General features: G+C 32.5%; 1 protein-coding gene and 1 pseudogene across 4 annotated transcripts; both read left to right on the plus strand.

The window, feature by feature from the left end:
• Positions 1-3,849: 3,849 nt before the first annotated feature.
• Positions 3,850-8,727, plus strand: LOC144564129 (uncharacterized). 3 transcript variants are annotated; one of them, XM_078313649.1, is made up of 14 exons: positions 3,851-4,044; positions 4,502-4,585; positions 4,995-5,099; positions 5,200-5,283; positions 5,528-5,643; positions 5,737-5,838; positions 6,111-6,224; positions 6,737-6,790; positions 7,306-7,372; positions 7,457-7,510; positions 7,679-7,753; positions 7,954-7,992; positions 8,111-8,252; positions 8,444-8,727. In XM_078313649.1, the coding sequence occupies exons 1-13, from the start codon at positions 3,904-3,906 to the stop codon at positions 8,237-8,239; spliced, it is 1,164 nt and encodes a 387-aa protein (XP_078169775.1). In that variant the 5' UTR covers positions 3,851-3,903; the 3' UTR covers positions 8,240-8,252; positions 8,444-8,727. The 3 variants fall into 3 exon arrangements, with proteins under 3 accessions (XP_078169777.1, XP_078169775.1, XP_078169776.1); XM_078313650.1 differs by having other exon boundaries at positions 8,449-8,727; XM_078313651.1 differs by lacking the exon at positions 4,995-5,099 and having other exon boundaries at positions 3,850-4,044.
• A 3,008-nt stretch (positions 8,728-11,735) lies between these two features.
• LOC144563924 (cysteine protease XCP1 pseudogene) lies at positions 11,736-12,829 on the plus strand (annotated as a pseudogene). Its single transcript, XR_013514499.1, has 3 exons — positions 11,736-12,216; positions 12,336-12,554; positions 12,743-12,829. The product of XR_013514499.1 is annotated as a cysteine protease XCP1 pseudogene (transcript).
• Positions 12,830-18,067: the final 5,238 nt, after the last annotated feature.

Consider the following 18,067-nt stretch of genomic DNA (forward strand, 5'->3'; position numbering starts at 1 on the left):
GTGGAGTATATTTACGGGATCGATGAATAGTGTTTTACCGAATTTAGCGGTATGTCAGTTTTGCATATTGATGAAACTGAGCAACCGAAAATTCGTGTTTACAGGTTTTCGTCTTTTTCCCCGTGAATAGTGTTTTTGCAGAATTCCGCGGTTTACGGTATTTCTGGCAGAAGAAACAAACCGCTCTCTGGTTAGTCCTGGTGGATAACCGATAGAGGCATCAGACGTCTGATGCTCCGAGTCGATTCCTTCCCTGGTGAGGCTCTACTCGCTCGGTCTGCATTCCAACTGTGATTTGGAAACAAGGTATAAATATGTTATATTAATCTATTTAATTTGTAAGTAGATTAAAGTTTTAGAAATCAATCATGGAGTAGATCTGTAAAAGGATTAAATTGGGTTTTGATGCCAAAGGAATACTGAAGGTGGACCGCCTTGAAAAGTTTCCTGACATACCCCGTTTAATCCTGAGCTTAAGTTGGCTGTAGAAATTTTTGTTCTACGGTCATTCCGCACCTTAAGCCTAAAAGGGGTTTTGGTTACAGCACCCCGCAAAACCCAACAGAAGAGGCTCTGACTTGTTTGGTTGCGGGCCGCAATAACTCCATTTCGGGCCGCAATAAATGTTGGCAGAAGCTCATTTCTTCGTGCTAACTCACCCGTTTTGCTTCGTTAAGGTCCAAACACTTGATTACCTGTAAAACAAACATAACTAGGGCAGTAACTTGAACTTTTGGACATTTCTAACCTAATTAAACCTAATTTAAACTAATTTAACCAAAACTTGGCTTAATTTACATACCTAACCCTAGGTTTAAATAGATACAATTTTGGCTTATCATATATGTATATGTATATGTATTTGTATATGTATATATATGTATATGTATATATGTGTATATAATATATGTATAATATATGTATATGTATATGTATATAATATTTATGTTTATGTATATGTATATGTATATGTATATGTAGATGTATATGTATATTTTTTTTTTATTTTTTTTTAGAGTTTGGAGAAAGAAAATATCCATGATCTGATTTTTTTTAATAATATATGTGTATGTATATATAATATAATATGTGTATAATATATGTATATGTATATATGTGTATATATGTGTATACATATACATAAACATAAATATTATATACATATATATGGAGATGGGCTATGATGCATTGCAATGCATGGAGGGGTTTGTGCATTGGACCATAAATCTAAAATTCAAAATCCAAATGGCCGACCCAAACCGTTCATCTTGTTCTCCATATTAATATGTGCTTGGAGACCAAATTTTATATTTTTCTGAATTTTTTTACTATTTATTAAGTATTTTACAAAATTGTTGATCCAACGGTGGCTTAACAAAACAGTAAAATTAGCAGCCACCGTTGGATCAACAATTTTGTAAAATACTTAATAAATAGTAAAAAAATTCAGAAAAATGTAAAATTTGGTATCCAAGAACATATTAATATGGAGAACAAGATGAACGGTTTGGATCGGCCATTTGAATTTTGAATTTTAAATTTATGGTCTAATGCACAAACCCCTCCATGCATTGCAATGCACCATAGCTCATCTCCATATATATGTATATATATGTATATTTATATATACATATATTTGTATATTTATATATACATATATTTGTATATTTATATATACATATATTTGTATATTTATATATACATATACATACACATACACATACACATACACATACACATACACATACACATACATATACATATACATATTTGTATATTTATATATACATACATATACATATACATATTTGTATATTTATATATACATACATACACATACACATACACATACACACACACATACACACACATACACACACATACACATACACATACACATACACATACACATACACATACATATACATACATATACATATACATATACATATATATACATATACATAATGAATTTTTTTTTTCTCCAAACTCTAAAAAAAAAAAAAAAAAAAAAATTTCGGGGCGCAAATTTTTTCTGCGGCCCGGAATAAAAATTCCGGAGCGCAGAAAAAATCTGCGGCCTGGGTATTTTAAAAATTCCATCCAAAACCTGATTATTATTAATAAAATAATTATTTTTTGGGGTATTTTAAAAAAAATCGGCTTTCCCCATTTTTGCCAGAACTTCTCTTTTTTAATCAATTTACTTTTTTAGTTCTCATTCAGAGATGGATTTATGATTTTTGTTATGAAAATAATAATAATAAATCGGATTCAAACTCATTAACTAATCGGATTCAAATCCATTAAATAATCAAGTACTAAATAAAATACAATGTTTTAATCTATAATTTCTAATGTTTGACTTATGATTTTTGATATCTAACTTATAATTCTAATTACCAAATACAAAAATAGCGAATTGAGTTTAAATAGTTAATCGGATACTAAATAAAAAAAAAAAACAATGCTCAAATTTTTAATTTTTAATACTTTAACTTCTAATTTTCAATATTCTGATTTCCAATCCTAATTGCCAATCAGAATCCAAAATCTGAGAAGGAAAGAGGGGGGTTGGGGGGGATTCAGATCCAGTGAAGTAACTCAATTTTTGAGTTTTAAATCGAGATCGTCCGATTCGAATCCGCTATAATCTATCCGAAGTGGAGCGCACACATCCCAAGAGATGAATTCGAATCGCGAAACAATTTCGAATGACAGATTCAAATCGGACGGTCCCGATCCAAAACCCAAAAATTGAGTTACTTTAGGAGATTCGGAAGACAGCGAATTTGCATCCTCTAAGATATCTCATATTTTGCGTGACTTTTTGGAAAATCTCAACCGTTGCAATATGTTCTGTGCAAATCTTAAAACTCAAATAATATTGCCCCCCTACGTCACCCCCGAATGGGTACCGGACACGTTGGTCACACAAAATATGAGATATCTCAGAGGAGACGCACTAATTAAGGTGAGTCTGATCCTAGATATGTAGCATCATTGAACATGAGAACTTGGCAGGTCTAATGGGCTCCAGCACCACCAATCTACTTTAAAATCCGTGCACACAAAAATTGATGCGAGCACGCACAAATCTTAAAGCGGTATGTGCAAATCTTAAAATGGACGAAATGATCCTGGAGCGCCCATAGCATCGGACTAACCCCGCAGTGATTGCACACATATATTGAATGTGTTTTATTTGTGTAATTAGAAACGCATATCGCAACAAATAAATAAAAGATTTTCTTTTAAATGTTGTAAATAATAAAAGATTTGAGATATATTATACCATGTTTGACTTTCTGTACTAATGACTAAAAGATCAGAGACCGTGTATCTAGCCAACCGTAAGATTTGAAATCGTGCACTTCAAATAGAGGAAGAATATTATTCGATTTCGTTGCTCTTTTTTAATCTTTATTTTCTGGTTGTTGAAAACATAGGAGGCCTCAACCTTCAAAAAAAAGAAAACATAGGAGGCCTAGATAAGGAAATTACCCTCTTTTCCATGCAAAAATATTTAATTAATTAACAGGTCAATATAAAATTCAAAGATTACCGAACACACAGAACGACGTGCAACTGTGCAAGGTACCACGTAATATTTGCGCACAAATATTTATTACCAAATAAATAACAATTGAGCACAAACTATAGGACCGTAGGGGGTATATATAAAGCTATAACAAACAAATTACAATATTTATTGTATTAGGTACCGGGCTATATATATTCTCTTTGCTCTTTCTTAGAGATATATAACACACCATTTTTTTACATTCTCAAATTTGAATTCAATTTTCCTGTGTAAAGGAATAACCTTTGTGTAGTTTAGTACTGAGGAACAGAATTAGTGGCTGTTTGGTGGAGAAAGAGGAGTTCGAATTTGAGGTCTAAATGCAGATTTCATTGAAGGATTCGGGATGCCGGTCCTCGTTACGGCACAGCTTCACCATGGCTTTCTCCTTGTCTACAGTAATTGCAGCGGTTCTTGGGTTTATGATTGGAACAGCTTTCCCTATTTTTAACTTTACCAAGGTAATATATGTATTTTTTCATTTCATTTCTGGTTTAATTTCAGCAAAAATCCATTCTTTTCCTTCTTTTGGATAATTGCATGCCCAGCCATATTCCAAAAATTTCTCAATCTTTTTTTTTCTGGCACAAAATGTGCCCAAAATCATTCATTCTGCACATCATCTCAAAAATAACCTAGACAGAGAACCAACGAAAATAAGCAATATATACTGGAAAATCAACAATATGAAAAGTCTGCAAAGTTAAAAAAAAAAAAAGACCAAGCCCTGCATTTTTTTTATTGGAATGTGCCAGTTTTAAGGTACATTAAGCTGCAAGTTATCTCATTATGGTATAATACCTTATAATTATCTTACCAATACTGAAAGCAGAGGAGATGATTCTTCAAACTTTGATGTTCCGTCTTGTACACAAACACCTTCTAGATCATAAAATACAATTTTTGTTATTTTGTCAGTTTGAAATTTCAGCTCCGAATTTTTTGTCGGGTGGAGATACAGGAGATCATTCTACAAAAAATAATTCGACGGATTTATTTAAGGTAACCATTATTTCCTTGTGTTTCTTTGTTTATTAAGATGATAGTATGACATGAAATTTGTGGTGACGTGGTTTTTGGCATTTATACTACCTAGGAAACCAATTTTTGTTTCATTGGAATTCATATTTGTTTAAACCAGTTGACTCTGCATTAATTATACATAATTTTTGTTTCACTGGAATTCATATTTGTTTAAACCAGTTGACTCTGAATTAATTATATAATTTTTGTTTCATTGGAATTCATATTTGTTTATATGGCAATACATCATACAGCTCTTTAATTAATTGGTTGATAGAATTAACATGGGCAATACTGCAGCACGTTTACATATATAAGAAATTTCCAATAGAGAACAATCAATAAAAATAAACAAACCAATGAATCATTTTCTTTTGTTCTTTGCAAGATTTATGAACCATCAAATCCAAAGGGAGCCGAAAGACTACCCCCAGGTATTGTCGTTTCAGACTCGGATCTTTATCAGCACAGATTATGGGGAAATCCAAACGAGGTATATGCAAAATGACAATTACAAATTTCTTATAGAAAGGATGTTGAGTGTTATACTCTGTTAGATTTTAAATGAGCTTGATGTTGAATCTGATTTACAGGATTTGCCTATGAAGCCAAAGTACCTTGTGGTTTTCACTGTTGGATATCAACAAAAAGAAATTGTCAATGCAGCCGTGCAAAAGGTACTGATGATTAAAAAAAAAAAAGTCTTTTATTGTACAGCTATATATGGGAATTTGAACTCCCCATCTTGGTTATTGGTGATTAAAATTTTGAACTTGTCATACATAATGTCTAATTAGTCAAAGTATTTGTCAGAAAAACACAACGCTCAGATGTTATCATTTAATTGGAAGGGCCAGGAAGCTGTGTTGATATGAAATTTTATGTTTTAACCATTGAGAGATCTTATCTACTGTGGTGCAGTTTTCAGAGAATTTTACAATATTATTGTTCCATTATGATGGCCGAGTAAATGAATGGGACGAATTTGAGTGGTCGCAACGAGCAATCCACATAAGCACAAGGAAACAAGCTAAATGGTGCGTGTATATTTTTTCACAGATCGTGGCTAAACAAGCCCTAAAATAAATCTAGAGAAGACACAGAACTAACCCCTCTCTCTCTCTCTCTAGGTGGTATGCAAAGAGATTTCTTCATCCAGATATTGTGGCTGCATACGAGTACATTTTTATTTGGGATGAAGACCTTGGAGTCGAGCATTTTAATGCTGAAGAGTATACTTCTCATTTTTCTTAAAAATTATGTTTTGATTTTGGTTTTTGAATGAAGGGTATGCTGAGGCTAAATGGTTTAACTGGGGTATATCAGAATTTAGATGACAGAAATCGAGATAGTAAATAATCAATGTAATTGGAGTTACTGAATGCTTAATTGGGAAGTTAAGCTTAGTAAGGCTTATTTCCTAATTGGTGCTATAATTGGCCTCGGTTGCATACGTGAGGCTTACCATGTTGTGAAATTCATAATTTATCTATTTCAATTGTAGATACATCAAATTGGTGAGAAAATACAACTTGGAGATCTCACAACCAGCATTGGAGTCGAGTAGATTTATCATTTATGAAGTAACAAAAAGGAGAAATGGTACCGAAGTGCACAAGTAAGATTCTGAAAAACTATGACAAAATAGTTATTCTTTTTTCTTTTTTGGTTGTCAATATCACAACTTGAGAATTGCTTGTTTTTCTCATTTTCAAAGTGTAAGTAAGACCGTTTAGTTTGCTAGTCAGTCTTTTTTTGAGAAACTTGGTAGTAGCTATCAAGCGTTAGTTTGGTAGTCAGTCAATCTACTAATTGAACCATACCAGTAAAAGTTCCAAGTTGTACCAGTAAAATTTATCAGTGTTTGGCATGGCTGAGATCTCAGTCGGTCAATACCATTACTTTTGAATACAGGTCATGCATGTGTTAGTGAGGAAGAAAATAAAAAGAAATTTATGTTTAACTTCAATGACACTAAAATGGAAAAAAAAACTAAGATCACACTAATTTGGAGGCCTAGTGGAAAATACTGGTGACATTTCTGATCAACGAACAAGGGAATTATAGTTTATATCCAATTTTCTATTATCAAACACTTCCTCTCTAATTTTATTTACTTTTTCTTAACAGTGAAGCTGGGGAGGCTCCATGGGTTTGCCCTAAGCATCAACCACCGTGCTCAGAGTAAATACTCGCTCAAGTTCTCTCATATAATTTTTTTTTTTAAAAGTGGGGTAAAACCCACCGATTTCTTATAGAAATCAGAATATATAGTCTAGGCCTGATATCAGCACCAGTTACAAGAAGAACCAATCCAAATAGCAACCTACACAAGTTTTAAATTCAATGAATTCTCATATAAATATGTTTAATGGTAGAATGACGAATATGAAATATCTCACCTATTTATAAAAAAAAAAACATGAGACAGATAAAGGTAGATTTCAAAAGACAACTGATCTCCAATAAGCCTCTCATATCATATATTGCTTATTAATTATATTCCCTTGTGTTCATACCGTTTAAGTTATCTATGAATGTAGTGAAGTAATGATTGCATGACAACAACATTTCATGACATTTCCTATTTTCTAGATCTATATATACTGTTAGTCTGACTTTGTCTCCAAAAGATAAAAGTACCCGGCCCATGCAATTTTCTTTGGATCTAACCTTTGATAATTTTAATTAATCCATAGGTTCATAGAGATAATGGCACCTGTATTTTCTAGAGATGCATGGAGATGTGTATGGCACATGATTCAGGTACTTCAATTCTTGTATAATTACCATATATAGTTGCTGTTGTTATTCTATATTGCTATTGACATGTTATGAAATTTGTTATAGAATGACTTGGTTCATGGCTGGGGGCTTGACTACGTCCTTAGGAATTGTGCTGAGGTAACTTCTTGCTCTATTGAAAAAAATTGTTCAAGTATACAAGCTAACTACAATGTTCTGTGTTAACTTAAATTGAAAAAAAAAAAAAATACATTGTCACCTGAGCCAATAATATGCTTCCTCAACTAAGGTTGATTTATTTTTTTCTTTCTTCAACGCAATTGAAAGCCTGCGCGTTACAAGGTGGGGGTAGTTGATGCACAATGGATTTTTCATCATGGAACACCTACTCTGAGAGATCAGGTAAAAATATGAAGTGATAGGTTATCTTGAAAATAAACTAGGAGAAGTCAAATTATAAGTATCTTTTTTATAATTTAATTAGATATGCTGTGTATCAGAGTTAGTACAACTAAATAAATACTATGAAACTAAAGAAATGTACTACAAATCAGAAGGGTTGTAAACCATTTATATTTTGTTGCATGTCTTGTGTATTATAGGGAAAAGAAGAGAATGGCACGGCTGATTACTCTCAAGGGGTATGTTTTCTTCTTAGATTTTATCCTTCCTTTTGTAATGCCATTCTTTTGGGATCATAAAATCACTGGTCAACAATTTTTTTTACAAATATATATATATCTGTAAAATATTTTTCAGATACATATAAGGTGCTTTGTGGAGCTTGCAATGTTCAAAGATAGATGGCGTGATGCTGAGCGAGACTATTACATAATGAAAGGCCTAATTCCCGAAAATTCAACTGAACATTTTACGCATTTTCCATGACTTCGTTTTCAAAGTTTCCCTCTCCCATCAAATTAAATCTTACATTTTGTTGGGTTATAAATTATAGAAAAAAAAAAATTACCTAGAGAAACCTCTGCCGCTTTGCAAATCCTATTGCTGAACATTTTTTTGAAAAGTTCCCTGACATTTAAAAAAAAAAGGCAACCTAACCTTATCTATTTCTCTGTTTTTCGTTCTTTGTAGTGTAGATAATAAGGATTTTCTACATATGTTAGCCAGTGCTTTGTTCCACGGATGCATTCATGCATCAAGAATTCAATATATTTTTAGGATAGGGATTAAATTGCATGTGAATTCATCCAGAAATAATTTTTTCTTGCAAATTGTATCTTTTTAGAAGCTAACGTGTAAATTTTGTTATCTTACACGTGTAACGAGCATGGCCATGTTGTAGGACTATTGTTGTAATTGAAGCCAAAATGCTTACTAACATTTTTCACTAAAGTAAATGAAAAAGAGTTAAATACCGGAAATTGTATATTTTTAGAAGCCGGCGTGTAAATTTTCTTATCTTACACGTGTAACAAGCATATAGCCATGTTGTAGGATTATTGTTGTAATTGAAGCCAAAATGCATACTAACATTTTTCACTAAAGTAAATGAAAAAAAGTTAAATACTGGAAATTGTATCTTTTTAGAAGCCTGCATGTAAATTTTCTTATCTTACACGTGTAACAAGCAAAGCCATGTTGTAGGAATATTATTGTTGTAATTGAAGCCAACATGCTTAGTAACATTTTTCACTAAAGTAAATGAAAAAAAAGTTAAATACTGGAAATTGTATCTTTTTAGAAGCCGGCATGTAAATTTTCTTATCTTACACGTGTAACAAGCATAGCCATGTTGTAGGATTATTGTTGTAATTTAAGCCAAAATGCTTACTAACATTTTTTTCCTAAAGTAAATGAAAAAAATTTAAATACCGGAAAAGTTGTTTTTATCGGTTTTCTTAATGCATATATTGTAGGATGAAGTATTTATATACGAATAATTAAGCAACACACCCAGGGGCGGAAGGTAGTACATTGCAGGGGTGGCTAAGTAAACCCCATGGTTTTCAAAATTTATTATTATATACACAGAATTTTTTTTATTTTATATGTATTAGCCCCCTCTATGATAATAAAAAAAATTTAAAGGGCTTATATAGAAGAATAACATGTCTTTTAGATTTCCAACTTACCAAAACCATGTAAAAAAAAAATAAAACCATCTTTGACTTGATTTTTTTTATTATTATTAAAGCATGTAGGCAATTAATTCAACTAAACAAAGTTTTTACAAACAGACATCACTATATTACATTAAGAAACTTGAGGAGGGGTGTACCCAAATTAACAACAGAGGGATTTGCACTAGAACCAAAAATACCTCATAAAACATGCACATAATCCAAACGAAATAAAAAACAACAAGAACACATAACCCCTCAACTCAAGAAAACATGCACATAATCTTTGATTGGAAATTTGTTGAAATATAGAAAGGTAAAACGTATAACAGGAAAAGAATGAATCCATATCCTCTGAGGTAACATAATATTTTTGTTTGGACCATGGCCGTCCGATCGGAATTCAAGCCAAGCCGGCAAGTGGAATGCACGGGGCCGCTTTAATAGTCGTGTAGATTCTGATTGGACGATCCAGATCCAAAGAGAAATATTTTGTTACCTTAAGTTGATATGAATTCTTTTGTGTGGAAAAGGAACTTTTTAATAATTATTAGATTAATTTATTCAATATTTCAAAGTTTGAGTTAATTAACCAGCGTATTACTTCTCACTAATGGATCTGTGATGAATGCTAATTTTAGCATTTTACTTTCATATTAAATCACTAATATGATATTTATTGTATTCGCAGATGTCTGTTAAATTTTTAATTTTCTGCATAAAAAATTAAATTATGTCAAACATTATTAGTGCATGGAATTGTAGAAGAGGTTATTTATTTTTTTATAAGTTATTTGTACACAGGTAAAATTATGTTTAAGAAAAAGATTACATGCCTGTTTATATCGAGAAAGAAATAGCTAATAAGATGAGTTTAAATGAGATTATTGTAGAATTTTCTCTTTTAGAAAATCATATTCAAATTTAAATTAAAAAATATATGAATATGAATTTATTATGTTTTTTCTATTTTGATAAACATATCATTTATTGGCTTTACTTATTTATTATAAATTCTATACAATCAAATAGTGAAGAATTATATTATTTTGTGTTATATAGATATTGATTTTTATTAAAAAATATTCAAAATAATACAATATGTGTTGCAACTAATGCTGAAGACACTTCTAGCCTAATTCTCTCATTTCATTTAAAAAAAAAAAAAAAAAACCTAACAAGAGGAGATGCAAGAGCTAACCTTCTTGTGCCATAAACAAAACAGGAATACTCTGATGTGTAAACAGTCTAACAGATGTGCATAAATTGTTACTAAACAATTAGACAACATTAATTTTACGATAGAAAACCATAATTTTGACTTCTTCTTTTTTTTTTTCTGATTCGTTAGGGATATGCTTCAGGCACACAAGTCAAACTCAGTATTTTCTTCAATGAACTGCGTAAAGGCTTAAAAGCAAACTTAAATTGCATAACAACACAGATCGGCTCTCAGCTCTTCAGGAATGGTAATGATAAAACAACTTCCAAATCAAACCTCTAAAACAAGAGGGAAATTGCTTAATATCACAAATCTAATCACATAAATAAATAGGTGTAACAAATGTCAAAACCTTTACTTTATTGACTGGGCAGTTTTCTTCTGTTTTTTTTATGGTCAGCGGTGAAGTTCCGCCGACAATAATTTTCATTAAAAAAGAGAGGTTTATTTACAACATACTTTTCTTCTGTTATAAATAAGATTGTAGACATACTTTTCTTCTGTTATAAATAAGATTGTAGAAAGTCACCAGAATTTACTGGGTAGTTTTCACTTACGGGCAGCTCCAATATCATGCCAACAGCAACGGGCAGTTTAATACAAAAATAAATAGGGAATTCCAGCGCATAATCAAAATTTTCTCATAAAAGGAATGATAGAAAGGGCTCTGACAAGGGCACTTAGCCACTTTCCAACCTACTTCAGGAAAAAGGAAACAAAGGGTACTTATCAAACATGCCTGTATTGCAAGTTATTAGTTACTCTTATGATGAAAAGGTAGGTGCATTATGAACAATGGAAGGTAAAATGGATTACTAATTTTCAAATATTAGTGGATACATCTTGTTTGTTTTGCTTTATTTTTTCCATTTAATTTTGTGTCTCAGGCATGCTTGAAAGTAAAGCCACAGTGCTGAAATCTTGAAGGCATGGCATCATTCAGAAAGAAGCATGTGGTAAAATTCTTTAAGATTAGTCTTTGCTTCTAAGCAACACAATATTAGTGATATATAAACCCCATATACCTTATTCAAGAAAATCATTCATACAATATTCTCTCTCTCCCTTTATGCATTTTAGCATGTCCTTCTCTCTCAAAAATCTCTCTCAGGTTCTTATCTTAGTTTCTCTCTTTTCCTCAACACTAGCCTTTCCAAGAGACTTCTCCATTGTGGGCTATGATGAAAAGGATCTATCATCCCATGACAAACTCTTAGAACTCTTCGAATCATGGATGGAAAAGCACAGGAAATCATATGTCAGCATAGAAGAGAAAATCAGGAGATTTGAGGTTTTTAAGGATAATCTGTTTCACATTGATGAGACAAACAAAAAGGTCACTAGCTATTGGCTTGGCTTGAATGAATTTGCCGATTTGTCCCATGAGGAGTTCAAGGAGAACTATCTCGGGCTTTCAGGGGCTGAAATGCAAATTCAGAGTAGGAAAAATAGGGATGGTTGTAGGTTCAGGTATGCTGATTCTGATGCTGATAAATTGCCTAAAAGTGTTGATTGGAGAAAGAAAGGAGCTGTTACCCCAGTGAAGAACCAGGGCCAGTGTGGTAAGGCCCCTAAACATATAGTATAATTATATAAGACAATATATAATAACATTTTTTTTTCACACTAGAATTGTCATTTGGTAAAAAAAATTTATATAGTTAATTTTGATTTTCTACAGGTAGCTGTTGGGCATTCTCAACGGTGGCAGCAGTGGAAGGGATAAACCAAATTAAGACAGGCAACCTCACATCGCTGTCAGAGCAGGAGCTAGTAGACTGCGACACAAATGGAAGGCCTAATGGACAATGCATTTAAGTTTATCATAGAGAATGACGGCCTCCGCACCGAGGAAAACTACCCATACCTCATGGAAAAAGGCACATGCGACGACAAGAGGGTGAGAACAACTAAATACTAAACATTAATAATGGGCATATATGCAAGCAAATTATAACCAAATTTTATTTCGACACAAGTTGATAACAAGACCAGCAACAAAAATAATTAAAAGAACAACATAACATACATTTTGTATTGCCGAACTGTAATGAAAATCTGAATATATTTTGTGCTAAATCAAATTAGGATGAGAATGCGGTTGCGACCATATCTGGATACGAAGACGTATCTGAAAACACACTACTAGAATCCGAGTTTATTGCATGCATCTGAAAATGGCTTGTTGCATGGACATACCCTTGCAACAAGCCCGAAAAGACTTATTGCACGCGCTTACCCTTGCAACTATACCGTCGCAACTACCTTCCTTACAACTACTAAATATTTGCAAGGACACCCATGCAACAACTATTTTCTGACCTGCTGCATGCGACTACCCTTGCAAGTACGCATGCTAATACTTTCAGAGTTGACCCCGTTTGTAGTATTTGCAAGGTAAGACAATGTGGGTCCCAACTGGTTATTTGCAGAGGACGGGGTCCCACTAGACTATTTGCAAGGCTATGCTATGTGGGTCCTACTTGACTATATGCAAGGCTAACACACGTGGGTCCCACCTAACTATATGCAAGACTAACACACGTGGGACCCACCTAACTATTAGCTTGGGAAGATGATTAGATTATTGCATGGCTAATTATTTTTCAAGGATATGATTTGCATTTTTTGCATGCACATTAATTACTATTTGCGTGGATGTACCAAATAATATATTAACAGGAAATGGATGCAAATTAGCATGCTCCAATTCTACAATCCACCCTCCCTGTACCAATCTGGTACTAGCTTAGTGCTGTTTTACAATTTTCAGTTTCCTATTAATCAAGATTTACATAAAACACATTCAAAAATATATAGAAAGCAACTAATAAGCATTGACCAACATAGTATAATCATCTTACATTGTACTAGAATTTTAAAAATAGTAAAACGAAAGTACTATACTGCAAGTACTGATAACTTATATATTTTCATATTTTCATGCACTGATATTGAGTTAATTTCAATAGTCGAATTCACGGCTACAAAAGCACTTTAGTACTCTTGTACTTCACTTGAGTTTTCATCTGAAACTTTGCACATAATAAATATGAATTTTAACAACCATTACATAAGAAAACTATTAAATTTACTAACCTCAACAAATTTCTTGTAAATAACAAATTTGCTTGCTTACTCTTGTTTCAATGGTTGGTGCTTATTGTTGTTGGATGATTTATGCTTCAGATACATAATTGATCAAATATTTATCTAACTTTGTACAAACAATTGTTGAAATAAGAGCATGAATTGGCCACACCTAATTTCCTGACTGAGCAAAACCGACAATTATTGCTTTACAGGAGAGAAATATAGCACATAATTACTGTAAGGGCCTATTATCACTTCACTTTAACCATAATCAGTCAAAGATAAAAAAATAAAAAAAAGAATATAGGAAATTGAACTTACCCCCAATTATATTGAGACTACTGCTCTTCACAATGACAAGGCAATATCCAACCGCATCACCCTATATGTGAAGAATGACTTATATTAAGTTCTGAAATTTATTTATACAATGAAACATGCAAGTACAAAAATAGTACATATTAAACATAATTTTGTTTTCATGTGGCTTCAGACCTAATTGAGAGAACTATTCAAGAAACACATGATATATTTAACAACATGGGGGCCTTTAGAGACTTATGGTGAAATTTAGGGCTCTAACTTATGGCCTTTAGGGACACCTGAAGGTCATAATAAGGTGTACCTAATTTTTTTCCTTTTACGTATTATGCTGATGTGTGTTGTTTAGCATTTCATACAGTGTTTTATTCCTATATAGTAGGATGCATTTCAATTTTATTCCTTTATGAAAATAGAAGACATTGTAAAAATAAGACCTTTTCTGTCAGAGGCCTCTTTGAGGGTTCATAACTCTTCCTTGTAAGTGGGAATAATATTACTACTACAAGTAATAGTTCAACCACTGGGCGACCTTCATTTGAAAATGAAGCAAACAATTAGATTCATATAAAATAATTAAAATATCAACATAGTTAATATACATCTACTGATAGCTGCACTTAGCACCATTTATCTTCAAGAAAATATTTGTTTTTTCAGGAAAATAATACTGTACATAGCACTTAGCATAGTTAATATTGTACATAGTACTTACAATACTTGTTTTTTTCAGGACAATAATACTGATACATGTTAAATTTAACATAAAAATATATTTTAACAAATTGCACCCAAACCTTAAATTCTCTCACCAGTGCAAATAAGAAACCAGAAACAAACCTTCCAAGACAACAATAAATTTGTCCGTCAAATTCACTTATCGGCTACACTAGTGGTCTCAAACTATTCTACACATCCAAGCAAGAGGAGGGATTAAAAAATTATCAATTACCCTGCATTTCTTATAAATCCTCACCAGTGATTTACCTTGTTAATACCAATAAGTGTTAAAACCTCAACCTTACTGCTATATTTAACAAGAACTATCCAATTAACCTTCTCTCTTTGTTCCCATAACACAAAATTCGAACAAACAAGCAAGGTAACACTTAAACGAGCATCAACATGCTTTGATAAGCTATTGACAGTTCAATTTTGAAATAACAAGTTTGAGGTGAAAATTTTAGGGTTACCCGAATTAAACCAGAAACTATAAAACTAGTAATTTCCAAATTAATTACTACCTTTTACCTGATTTGGACAAAATCAGTTGGTTCACACTGTACCTGACTGGATGTTCGATCTAACCTTCCTCTAGACCTGAATCGCGCCAGAGAAAAGAACCAGAAGCCGGGTTCTTAAGCCTAAGAGCGAAAGATCTGAGGATGGTCTAGAGATCGATTTGATCAGGTTTTGAGAGAGTAGCACTTCTGAGAGAGAGGCGCGCCTAGATTCAATACCACTTGCCAGCATTCAAGGTTGAGCGGCGAGGGACAGAGAGACGGAGGGAGGGAGAAAAGGGGATTGGGGTGAACAAATAAAATTGAAATAACAAGGTGGCTGGCAGGGAGGGTAATTTGCGGGAGAGGGGATAAGTTCTAGGGTTTTTTGTCTGTGTCCAATGTCCCTAAAGTAACTTGAATTGTGAGTTTAGATATAGACTGTCCGATTAGGATCTGGTCCGAGGTGAATGCACAGATCTCTTTAATATTCGTGCCACAAAATATCGAATGGTCCGATTCTGCACTCACAATTTGAATTACTTTATGGATCCGAATTGCTAAGGGGTCAAAGTGGGAGGAAAATGAAAATTGTCTGGGACGGAAACCAAATTTCTGGAAATCAAATTTCTAGAGATCAATCATTAACAGAGCAATTTTTAGTTATTGTTATAATTAATTGAATATGATTGGAATTATATATGGTATAATTTGTAATTGTTTTTTAATTATGGAATGAAATTAATTTCATTTGAAAACTTTATATGGTTTAATTTACGTAAGAATTGAAAGTTATACATTATATGATTTGGTTAGCTATTTAGTATTTTTTTAGTGAACCGTGGCATCATTAAAGAATGAGTTATATTTTTATGAACAAATTTTATTTATTTGGAACAAATTATAACGAAATTAATTAAATTAATGTGATAATAAATGGAAGAACATGTTTTGTGAATTACTGAATGATTTGTAAAAAAAAATTACATAGCATACCATGCTTGTTGCACAAATAACTCACACCCTTCAAGTATCAACATAGAACATGAACTCTTGTAATGTGAGTTAATGAAGATCCATAAGTATACATTGTCCAACGGTCGATCGGAACCGTTCAAATTGAAGAATATCATATTCATTTCGTTGCAGTGAAGTTTGATGAAATTTTATGTTCATTTACTAATCTATCAAGCTAACAGAATATACAAACATCATAGGGCTATAAATACTTCGCATTGGATCGAAGCCTCCACATGATGAAATTATATGAAATTCATAATTACAAGCATTATCTGGTCAAAGGATATGTATAAATGTCGAATTTCTTTTTTTAGGAATTTATTCATATTATTTTCTGTACAATAATCATTAATTTCATAACAGATATGAGCCATCTGATGCCTGTCAGACCGAACCACACAAATAGTTGTATGGCCTTGCCTCACTTTTTTCTCTCATTTGCTCTCTCTTCCAAGTGGATCCCACCCCAATAAAATATATTTCATCTCTCTCCCTTCATTTCCTTCATGGAGAAGACTAACCCGCTCCATTCACAATTTTGCTCCAAAACTTCCAAAATTTTCAAACCAATTTTTTTCATTTCGCTCCAAAACTCTAATTTTCATTTCCCTCTAAAACTCGTGCACTTTTAGTAACTTCCCTCTACATTTTCCCTCCACATTTTTGGCAGCCGCCAAACAATTTTTTATGGTGTTATCGACGATTAGTGTTATTTCTACTGTCATTCTATTGAGAGACCGTCAAGAGGGGCAATCAGATTCGGTGCTAGTGTGTCGCTACTGAAGACTCGGTGCTGGCACGTCTCTCTACACCAACGATTGCGTAGTGATCTCCAATCGGTTTAAACGGGTGTCTTTGGACTCTTCAATGTTCTTTCCAAATTGTAAGACTAACTTTGTATCATAACTAATTTTTGTGATAAGAACTGACTTCAAGTCATAACTTCAACATTGTTAAAGGTACTTGATGAATTGTGATTAGAAACTGACTACATGTACCTTGCGTGAAAGGTGCTTGATGAATTGTCTGACTTACGCAAAGTTATTAATTCAGATTTTTGTTTGTCATATTGATTATTGTACTCTATTCCAACATGTCTTTCATCAATTAATTAAAGATAAAAATAGTTACAATAAGGATTTGCAATTAAATAGGTTTTGAAATCTTTTTTATCTTGCCATGCATACAAGGTTTTTGTTAAAATGCCCTGCACATATTAGGTTACAACTAACTAGCTTTTCATTCCACAGCTAATGGTGACAGCTTTACAAAGCGACATTAGGGAATTATTTATTAGATTTTTTAACCTTTTGTGCCAGTGACTACAAATCCAAAAAAATGTATGATTTATTTTTCATCTTCTCTAATTTAAGTAACTATTTTCAATTCACAGCTCACCAATTGGCACTATGATTGATCACTGATGGGTTAGTTTACTACTTATATAACAAGGTTGGCAATCTATTTAGAGATGGGACTCGGGAGGGAAGTTCACAAAACTATGAATTCTTTGACAAATAGATTTAGACACAAATATCATTTCCATATCATGAGTTGGATTTGGTTCTGCCTATGTTTTACAAAATAAATCATGAGTATTCCTTCATCCACTATCCAATCTTCGGATATGTTTTAGAAAAAAACAAACAATTTCTCTGTTGACTGCAGGGCATTTTAAGAAAATAGGCAATAAGATATAGTTGATTATTTATATCTTTTAAAAAAATTTCAAGAATAAATAACTAATACATTTGCATCT

Source organism: Carex rostrata, chromosome 13 (genome assembly GCF_964058835.1).
Source record: "Carex rostrata chromosome 13, lpCarRost1.2, whole genome shotgun sequence".
Taxonomy (NCBI): Eukaryota; Viridiplantae; Streptophyta; class Magnoliopsida; order Poales; family Cyperaceae; genus Carex; species Carex rostrata.

What these genes read in the sequence shown, in the direction of transcription:
- LOC144564129 (XM_078313649.1), top strand. Translation starts at nt 3,904, where the DNA reads ATGCAGATTTCATTGAAGGATTCGGGATGCCGGTCCTCGTTACGGCAC. An exon ending in CTATTTTTAACTTTACCAAG is followed by an intron (nt 4,045 to 4,501) that starts GTAATATATGTA and finishes TTATTTTGTCAG; the next exon opens with TTTGAAATTTCAGCTCCGAA. An exon ending in TCCTTAGGAATTGTGCTGAG is followed by an intron (nt 7,511 to 7,678) that starts GTAACTTCTTGC and finishes CGCAATTGAAAG; the next exon opens with CCTGCGCGTTACAAGGTGGG.